This window comes from Pogona vitticeps, chromosome 2, assembly GCF_051106095.1.
Source record: "Pogona vitticeps strain Pit_001003342236 chromosome 2, PviZW2.1, whole genome shotgun sequence".
Lineage (NCBI taxonomy): Eukaryota > Metazoa > Chordata > Lepidosauria > Squamata > Agamidae > Pogona > Pogona vitticeps.
In genome coordinates this window covers 241,840,199-241,850,933 of record NC_135784.1, presented here as the reverse complement: position 1 = coordinate 241,850,933, position 10,735 = coordinate 241,840,199, and the positions used below count along the sequence as shown (strand labels likewise).

The 10,735-nt window shown below is 43.6% G+C and overlaps 1 protein-coding gene across 1 annotated transcript; it reads right to left on the bottom strand.

Moving 5' to 3' along the window:
* Positions 1-401: 401 nt before the first annotated feature.
* Positions 402-10,497, bottom strand: CTSL (cathepsin L). Its single transcript, XM_020805828.3, has 8 exons — positions 9,973-10,497; positions 7,804-7,937; positions 6,720-6,842; positions 6,484-6,639; positions 4,708-4,932; positions 3,446-3,614; positions 1,912-2,032; positions 402-938 (listed from the first exon to the last, which is right to left on the bottom strand). Exons 2-8 carry the CDS (start codon positions 7,927-7,929, stop codon positions 839-841), a joined length of 1,020 nt encoding a protein of 339 aa, XP_020661487.2. The 5' UTR covers positions 7,930-7,937; positions 9,973-10,497; the 3' UTR covers positions 402-838.
* Positions 10,498-10,735: the final 238 nt, after the last annotated feature.

The window sequence follows — 10,735 nt, the reverse complement described above, 5'->3', positions numbered from 1 at the left end:
AACAAAGAATGAAGTTGTCTGGTTTTTGGTTAATGTGTAAGCACTTGCAGAAACCATTTTCAGAACTCCAAATTCAAAGCTTCATAGGTAGCTCTGTTTCTGCATGGCAGGCCAACAGGGATGGGGTTGGAGACAAGAGAAATGCTTCATCTGGGATATGGAACAGGGATATGGAACAAAGTTCCTGCACCTTTTGGTTGCTGCTCAGAACAGTGAGTTTAAGCCACTCAGCTATACTAGCTGAGATTCTTTTTCTACATGTTAATGGTGGAGAAGCCACCTCTTCTTCTGCAGATAGAACAATGCTGAACAAGTATAAAATCCAAAGTGACTAAGTGTCATAGAAACAAATGATACAGAGAGAGAAGTTCCATATAAAAGTAAGACACAACTCTTATGGATACGTTGAAATGTTCAGTGTTTATTTTAAAAGTTGTAACTTTGGGCAACTTGCTGCTTAAAAAAAATTAAAAAAAGAACCTATGATTTAGCCAGTGCACAAGCTATCCATATCACAAACTTGTGTACATAAATGACATTTACATTAAGTTTTAAAAAAAGTATCACATATTCCCATCAAGTAAACATCAAAGAGGCTCAAGGTTAAAAAAAAAACCTGACAACAAAATCACAACTCAGAGCTTGGAAGAAGCCGATGCAACCACTGCATGTATTAGTAACATGTGCAAGTAACCAGTTTGAAGTCCTTTCTGGTGCAGAAATACCTCGATGGCCTCATAAGGTATGTGGTGAGACCAACAAGCTGGAGTTTATTCCAATGGTTCATCTCAAACTTAAGACTGTTGTGGCCGTACTAGCCACTCCTTTACCTATAAAATTATACTAGAGGATAGCTAGCTGCTGTAGCTATACCGCAATGGTTATTTCGGTCTTTGGCCATGAGAATATAGCCTTTGTCACCCCACTTCTCACTCCAGCTGAAAGAAGAAGAAGAATACAGTGTTAGGATTTGGAAAAAGAACAGGTATATCGAAAGAATGTGCTCTGATGCTTGTCTCTTCCTACCCCACCACTTTTACCTCTTGTCTCATGTCTATGGAGCCTACAGGTGAAGAATGCCTTATCTTACTGCCTGTTCAGTACTCTTAGCTAATAATATTTGCAGCAATGAGGCTGGCCTCTTGATTGGAATCCAGCAACTGAGTCCGTCTGCAGTTCCTTCTGACCTCCCCTCCCAAAACAACCCCATTTACACGTTTTTTTTCCTTGATTTTAAATTGCAAGGAACTTTGGGGAATGAATCGTGGCTGGAAAATGTGATATAAAAATACTGAATTTAGTTTTAGACCCATTAAAGACTGTAAATAGGCAAACATGCTAATCAAATGACATAGCAAGTTTGTTCTGAAAACTACAAGGTGAAAAATAAACAGCAAAACATAAGGCTTCTAGCTTATATGCTATGGAACTTTGTAAAAAATTAGTTACAGGGCAACAAATCTTCAGACGAGCATTCCACATGCTGCCTGGGGATGATGGGAGCTGTAGTCCAATATAGCTGCAGAGTGGCAAATTGGGAAGCGGTGGGCTAACAACTGACCTAATGTATGTACTTGAGGAAGACCCTGCAGTAAAGAAAACCGCTTAAGAGGTTTAGTTCCTGTTCAGCTGCCTTATCCTACATCACAGGTGGACAGCGACATATGCTTTGGCAACAGAGGAAAGGAATTCTTAGCCCACAGAAATATCCCAGCACCTGATATTTTAATTAATTAATTAAGTACACACATAGCATTTTGGCATGGCTGAACCATTCAGGAGCAAGTTGTTTTAATAGTCAAATAAGGTGGGTCTGCATATCTGAATGCCTCTCCTCCCCCAAATTCCTGCACATGGAAAGAGATCAAACACCAAAAAGAACAGGAAGGAAGATGCTCCATTTCAATATACCTGTTTTTGACAATCCAGTACTTCTTCTTGCTATCTTCCTCTGAACCTTTAAAACCATAACCCACAACAAGAACACCATGATCCAGTTCTTCACTACTGCAGTCTGGTTCATAATAAATACCTAGAAACAGAAAAGTTGGTTAGTTTCCAGAAAGAGTTGTTTTCCTTTAGGTTTGGGTCCAGAGCACCTAGTCTTCCACTCAATATAGAACTCTCATAGAACATCGTGTTACAGTATACAGAGTTAGACCACTGGAACTGCCTATGCTGACGGGGAGTGGCTCTCCAGACCTTTCGGCACATGTCTCTTCTACCAGGTTAGAAGCTACCTTGCATGTTTTGACCTATGCAGGATAGCAGCAGCATCACTTAGTTCTGGGTAGTGCAAGAAACAGAGTGAGGATCCTACACATCCCCCTCACCAGCTTTGTAAAAAGCAAGGTTCCCCAACTCAATCCCAGTTCATCATTGGTTTCAGCAAATAAAGGGGGAAAGTGGATGCTGTAATTCTACTTTTTTGCAGGAGGGAGAAAAAGTGCCAAGAGACTTGCCATCGCAAGGAGCTCCACATAAATTGAAACAAGATTCTCTGCAATGTCAAAGTCTCCCGGTAAAGCGTTCACCTCTCAAAGAGGCTGGAGAACATCAGGGGGGCTTACTAATCCATCTTTTTGCTAGAGAAGAGAACTGGTGCATTTCCATACAGAATTTTCCATACAAAAACATTAAGCAATATTTAATATTCTGCAACAGGCAGAATAGGTTCTCTCCATTCCCAGTCCTCCGACACAAATAGAGATCTTTGAAGATGGTGAAGCCACTAGCAGTCCAAAATAACAACTAATTAGCAAGTAAACCTGAAGCTTGTGGATGGCTGAAAGGCTGGGGATAATAGCTATTAATCATCATCATCATCAATATGTCGTCAATTCTGATTTATGAGGACCCTTTTCAGGCTTTTCTGGGTAGCAAATTCACAGAAGTGGTTTACCATTCCGTTTTTCTGGGGGCGCCCAGAGACTATGCAGCTTATCCAGGGCTTCACAGGATGGCTAGGAGGCACAGTGAGGAAATCAAATTTCCAACTTCTAGCTCCACAGTCAGATAATTAAACCATAGTTGTTAGCCATTAGCTGTTTATCTAGCATAGCTGTGTAGCCTAAGTACGTTCAAGGATAATGGCACAGTGTTCTTTAAGGTGGTGTTGGCTATATTTCTAAAGGCAAGGAATGGTTTTTTTGAAGCAGAGGATCCCTTTCCTAATACTGCAGTATTAATGTTGTTTCCAATGTGGTAATTTTCCAGTCTTCTGCATAAACTTCTCTGTAAGGCAATATAATCCTTGAATTTCAGCCTTCTCCAATGTAATGTCTGCCTTATATGTTGGATTACAACCCCATAACACTCTCAGCAGGCATCTGTGGACTATGGAAATTATAGTCCTACATGTTGAAAGAGCAGTGGGTTGAGAACAGTTGCCACATTCACTGAAGTATATTAAGAAGCATTTTCACACATGCGAGTAATTCCTTACCCGATTCATAAAACTGGAAGCTGGAGTGACCGGCATCAATAGCCACAGAGACTGGCCCAACGGCAGCCACTGCCTTCATGAGTGCCCTTTCATGCCCTTCTGGGATGTCCACAAACCCAGTGTCATTAGCAGCATTATATTCGGACTTGTACATGCAGTCTTCATCATCCTTGAAAAAAAACAAGAAATATGGATTATCATTCAAATATTAAAATCCAGGAAATAAACTAGCAAGCTCACACAAAACCTGATGTTCTAATTTATATATATGTATGAACACTGCTCAGCAGTCCCAACAATATAATACTCTTCAGATCAAAGCTGTTGACACTTGTGAGTTAGTCTCCACTCTTCCTTACCTCCCTCAAGACATTTTGTGCAGGTATGTTAAAAATAAAAATCACAAAAATGTCACAAGGTTTGAAGTTTGCAACGAAACCAACTTCCATCTACAGAAGCAGGAATTTCCTGGATCAATGTACCTTCTCTTAAAGATCACCAGTAAATTTTTATTTATTACTTTTCTTAGTCACTGGAAAACAGTCTTTCCGTCAATCATACCTAAAATTCCACGCTAAAATGTTGTTAAAACAAGCAATGTCACCGTTGCAAAACTTGGTGTTGGGGCATCAAATGCAAAGTTTATACACGCTAAGTTGCTCTCAATATAGCAATGCTCTACCATCACCTACACTGAAAAGACAAAAATATACTGAGGCTAGGAAAATGCTGCCGGAAATAACTAACTTAGCACAACCAGGTAACGATTCTAATTTTATGTCATTATATGTATTTAGAGAATGTTCATCAACTGTTCTTTTGGTCCTTCCACAATCTGATAAAAGCACTTAGAGGCATTTTGTCCTGTGCCTATTAATGCTTCATTGATTTTGTTTTCAATTCCAACCACACTACCGGCTTGCTTTGTCCAAGTACAGGTTCAATGTATCCAGCAACTGCAAGCCAGTTAAGTTAAAGCTATAGTACCTTTGTTGAAACCTTTCACATTTCTACAAGCAAAAAAGGAGAAGAGGGAGAAAAAAAAACAGTCTCTCATTTCCCTTTTGTTTCACTGCCACTAACTTAGAATGTCCCTTCATAACAGTGGAACTCTAACCATGAGTTTTTAAAACACGTTTTCTGCTGCTGCTTCTTCCCAGGGATCTGTTGACATGGGAGACCGGATTAAAAAAAAAAACCTGTGGGAAAGGCAAGGCTGACTGTGAAGAGATAAAGAACCATTAGCCATGACGCCACCATACCTTGGCAACGTACGGGTAGGAATCCTCTGAATCAATGCCACCGTTGATCTTTATGTACTGGAAAGCCTGGTCCATGAGGCCACCGTTGCAGCCCTGGTTTCCTTCAGGCCGAGAACAATCCACCAGATTCTGCTCACTCAAGGACACCAGCTTGCCAGTTTTGCGGAAGTGCTGTCCCTCAAGGGAGCCCGTTGTACTGAATGCCCAGCAAGAGCCACACTGGCCCTGGAAACAAAAGAAAACCACATTTGGCTTGCTGGTAGATGTGACAGGGTAACGTCCTTGGTTCAGCAGTGAGAAACAATATTATTATTCCATTGTGTGTCAAACTCCCATCCCGATTAAAGGTACGAGTATACCATGGGGAAAAATACGAAGGGATCCACTGTGAAGTTGCATCAAAGAAGCTCAGTTTCCCTGGGTTAATTTCCTTCAGCCATCTAGGCAGGAATCAGCAGAGAGATGGGAAGAAATCAGCCTTGTTACCTGTTTGAATCCTCTCCTCCCCACACTGGTGCTTGGGGTGGGCTTTAATCTTCCCTTCCCCTAGTTTCTTTCTTCCCTCTTTCAAAGGCTTGCTGTCCTAGCAGTAGGGCATCTTGCCAATAGATCTTGCCTACTGCAGGGATGTGGAAGCTTCCCCCCCCCAAATGTTTTGGACTACAACTCGCATAAATTCCTCCTGGCACAGCGTGTGTAACGGTAACTGTAGCTAAAACAACCAGAAGTCAAAAAAGACTCTTAACCCGTTCTACTTCATGCTCATAAATTCTCTGTACTGCGGTCTGCCCTGCCCCACCTTTGACTATAAACTCTTTTTGACAAAGCTAGCTTTGGTGACAAAAGGATTATAAAAGTGCAAAGACAACAAGTTAGCTGGCAACTTCAGAAGTCATTGCACTCAGCCACTTCCTGATATGAACAACAAACAGCAGAAGCTGGCAGGGAGATAGTGGGGGAGGGGATTGCTCAATGAACTACACACTATAGTATTGTCACAGGTAACTCAATGTCTCTAGGATTATGAGAAACAAGCTACACTTCAGATGTAACACAAGGTAGTACCCTACCTCCTCTTCACTGCCACTTTCAGAACTTGGTCCCTAGACAGTGTGCCTCGCTTGACCCAGCGTGCGCAGTGGTTAAACGGCTGTACTGCAGCCAAAACTGTGCTCACAACCTGGGGTTCAATCCCAGGTAGCCGGCTCACGGTTCACTCGGCCTTCTATCCTTCTGAGGTTGGTAAAATGAGTACCCAGCTTGCTGGGGGGGGGAGGGGAATGTGTAGCCTGCATAATTAACTTGTATACCGCCCAGAGAGTGCTTGAACCACTATGGGGCGGTATATAAGTAGCACACTTTGTTTTTATATCCATTCAGCCACCCCCAAAACTTAGAAAAGGAACTTTTTGCCACTTTATCATTTAGTTGTTTTGGCACTCAATTCTAATCTTGGAAACCACTTAGTTTGCAGCCAATTACATCAGGAGATTTCTTCCTACCCACATGCCTTCATCTCCTGCAGTGGAAATGAGAGATTTTCAAGCAGAGCAGAGAATTCTAGGAAGAGGGAAAATCTATGGGGACTACTGCTCAGTTAACACCAAGACCCATACCACTGTTTTTGACAGCAAGTCACAGAACAGATTTAGTAGACAGAATGTTCACCAGCACCTACTAGTGTGACCTTATATTTAACCCATTGCTTAAAGACACAGCATTGCCCTCAATGTTGTGCATACAACCAAATCCAATATAAAAAAAATAGATACTCACCTGATCCTTCACTGGAGTTACATATCCCTTCTCTCTCCAGTCAATGGATTTTGGAACTTCCAAGAAGTTTGGCTCAAGGAACTCTGATCCTCTGTATTTCCTTTCTGTTTTGGAGTACTTCAATCCATTCATTACTTGCCTAAACTCCTCATTAGTCTGCAAAAAAAGAGGAAATACGTCAAGCAACACATCTAAATCATTACTCAGACAAGCAATCCTGCAATTTCTATACGTACCATGTCTCCAAAATGATTCATTCCTAGTCTGTAACTGTGCTTGCCCAAGCTGTGGTCCAGGTTGTGCAACTCAATCATCTTCAGGTTCTTCTCCCAAATCATTCTCCTCCAGCCTTCCTCTTTCTAAAAGATGGAAGAGTAGGGATAAGGGGAAATTCAGCCTTCTCTAGCAGCAGAATTGGTCTGATCTTGAAATCATGCCAATTCATGCTTTGTGCTATGTACACTTTAGAATTAAAGCCAGTTCAGCTTTCCAATACATGCAAGTCAGGGCATATAGCTGCTCCCCTTCCCCATATACTGCAGGATCCAGCAGCAAAGGCAGCTGCAGTGAGAGATGGCAACTGAGATATCACATCAAAGTACAGCACAAACAATGTACTCGTTTGCTGGCTAAACACAAAATGACGGTTCGTAGCTTCAGACATCACAGGAAACCATAAGTATATTACTTATATGAGGGTTCGGATCAATGCCTACATTGAGCCTTAATAATCCACAATTTCAGAAAGGTACAGAAACAGTCTGGCTCAAACAGTCTTTTAAAAAATTAATTGAAGCATTTTGGTCCATGACCATGACGATGCTTTGTGTATATTTTAAGAAAAGGCGCAATTAATTTAAATGAAACTTATGCAACTCTTAATACGAAGCCCTAGGTACCTATATGTAGCGGTTAATGACTTAGGCTAAAAGATGAAAACAGTTAAACAAGAACTGAAATAATCTGCACTGCTGAAATTGAAAAGATTTTATCACTTTACTCGTATATCAAAACCCCCTCATATCAAGAGTCTGGGACAAGAGCAAGCTGCTGCTCTCCCCATATGCTGAATTGAGAAATAGCCTTCACACCGTCTGAACATTAGCCATGAAGATTGGAGTTTATGGGAGATATAACACAAAACATCTGGTGGACACATACTTTTACTAGAGATCCTTTTGCGCACACTGCTTTGTGGCCTAAGGCTGTGGCCGGCTACCTGACGTGGTCCTTCCTGTGAAGGATTCGCAAACGGCTGCAACTGGGTCATTTTGGAATGTCTTTTGTCGTTGCACAAAAACCCCAGCCAGTAATACTGACCTCATGGTACTTCTTGCCATGCCAGGTTTTCCATGAGTTCCAGTGTGTATCCAGAGCTGGGTCTAGGTTTGGAGCAGCAAAGCATGCGTCCAAACTGAGGGCCAATATGCACAGATAGAACTTCATTATGAAACCTGTGACAAAAGGAAGATCTACTTAGAACAAGGCATTAACTGAGAAAAGCAATTCAATAGCTCAGTGGTTCTTAACCTTGGGTTACTCAGGTGTTTTTGGACTGCAACTCCCAGAAGCCTTCACCACCAGCTGTGATGGCTGGGGTTTCTGGGAGTTGCAGTTCAAAAACACCTGAGTAACTCAAGGTTAAGAACCACTGCATAGCTGATGAAAAGGCCATACAAATCCTATACAAAGTACTTTCCTATTAGGTGTGAAGAGAATAAAAGACAATTAAAAATAATTTTTGGAGTACTCTGAATCCAGGGAAATCTAGACACTGTAGGCCAAAAGTTAACTTTTTCAAGCTATAGAGAATAAGGTACGGTACTGCCAATGTTACAACATATGGCACCCCATACAAATGGAACTGCAGGTCAGTTCTTATGTAAATATGGTATTTATTAATATGGTATTGAACATAAATATGCCTTTTGCGTTATTAAAATGAAATCTTAACGCCTACATGTATATAGGATTGCAGATATCTAGAGGATTTCTTATTTGTGACTGCAAGAACACACTTACATAAATGAGGAGTGGTAAGGACAAAGGTGAAGAATTGGTTCTGATATGCTATTCAAAAATTCTCAAGTAACCAGATACAGGATGAACATCTGCTTCCTCCTCCTCACTTAATGAAAACAGAGAGGAGCACAACGCTGTATTTTCTAATCTGGTGGAAACTGGCAGAAATGTTTTATACTGCCTTTTTAAAACCACTGCCAGGTTTGCCTGCTTGTTTTGGAGAACAAGACCCTAACTCAGAATGAGGCTTTGTGGCAGGCCTTCCTTGCTTGAACAAACAGCAAGCCTGCCTACCACACCTTCAAAAGATCCTATGCTTCATCACTTTGATTTTTTTAAAAAATTAGTCCTTGGTTTTTAAAAAAAATCCTTCATTCATTTCAAACTAAACAAAGCAAGAAACAGCTTTGTATATTGAGATGATACATGATGAGAACTACAAAACTTTGTTACCAAATTTCACTTCTCATTTCAAATTACTTTTGCACTGCATTCTCTCCCCCCCCCATTTTTTTTTTAAATTCCAGCCTTTGCAAAATACACATTTCTCACAGGCAAGCTGTCTGGGCTAAAGCTAGCAGCCCAGTGTTTTTAGCCGCCTCACAGGACAGAGTTGTGACGCATCTCGCAGGAATCATTTCCGCTGTCCTGACTCCCAGGCGGGGAGGAGATGCGAGGCAGAAAACATCAAAATACGTAAGGAAGGGAGGGGGGAACCGATGCACGTGACCTCCCCCCAAAATAGACACGTGAGCCTCGTTTCACATGACATTCGACCAACCAAGCTCTCTGTGCATAAGCCCCTCAGGTTAGATTTCTAGCGCCAGCTTGCAATAGGGCCGGGAAGGGGAAGGGCAGAGAGGGAAACGTCCGTGCCCCCCCTTTCCCAGCCCCGGACAGGACGATGCCGGTGCAACGGGCCAAGCCGAAGAGGTCTGAGGGGGAAAAGGGGGGCGCGCACGGAGGGGGGGGGAATCCCAGAGCACAGCACGAGAGAGAAGAAGCGCCGGCAGCCGGCTTGTGGTTATCTCCCAGGCGGCCTGAGGGTAAACAAAACCTCGCAGGGAAAGGGCAGGATCCGCGCCCCCCCCCCCAAAACCCTTCCCTTCTCCCACCTACAACGGAATGGGCAAAAAAGTTTCATCCCAGCCCGGCAACTTAACCCAAGTATTGATTTAACCCGTTAAAAACCACCACCGGGGCCGCTCTCTTTTCCCACGCAACGCCCAGGCATAGGCAGTGCCAGAGACTGGACAGAGATCAGGGAAAATGAAGAGGCGAGGAGACGGGAGGGGGGGGAGCAAGACCCTGCCGTCATTCTCAGGATCAGGGATCTCTAGGGAAAACAAAGGGAGGGGGACAAGCACACCATCATCACGCACTAACACCTATGGGCGGAAAGAAGCGAAGCTCCTCTGGTCCAACCTCCCCTCCTTCCCGCGTCCGAGGCGCGCTGCCCAGGCTCACCTTCAGCTACGCGTCCCCGTCTCGAGTGTCTCTCTCCGGGCTCCCTGTGGTTCGTTTCGGGCCAGGGGCTCCGCTTCTTAGCCTTTCCAGGCCGGAGCTGGCCCAGCCTCTTCTGCGCTTGGATTGGCTGGAAAGCGCTTAAGGCGGTGCCTGGGTTAATCCTGCAAAAATTCGTGACTCGGATCCCGTGATGCGAGGCGTGTTCGGACCTGGGTGCGGGGCTGGGGAGGCCGGGGGGGGGGATGATGGAGAGCGTGATGTTTGCTGAAAGCGGTGGTGCAGGCGAGGGCAAGGACGCCTGCTCTGGCTTGGATGAGGGGCGAGCCAAAAAGAAAGAAAGAAAGAAGAACCCGCAATGGGAAGGGAAATAATCTGTTACAAATAATCTGCTCCTTCCCCGGTTGAAGGACGCCAAGGGTGGGTGAAAGGTGGATGATTCATGGCCGGCGACCCAGAACCAGTCCCCACGTACCCGATGTTCGCCAATGGAGCCGATCTGTATTGCAATCGTTTCCACTTCCCGGGGTCAGGGAAGCTCAATAACAAATCTGCAGATTTTTGTGGAATTGCTGCTGATCGTGACTGGGGTTGAAAGAAATGAGCCTCCCAGCAATAAAGGGAGCAAAAGTTACTGCTGACCACGTTTCTCTTGGGGATTCTGGGAGTTCCATTCTGAAAGTAACTTTTCTAAGCTATTCTCTGTGTAACCCTGTATGCTTTTCGATTCCAGCCTTTCCTTGGAGAACACCTCCCTGCCTTTCCC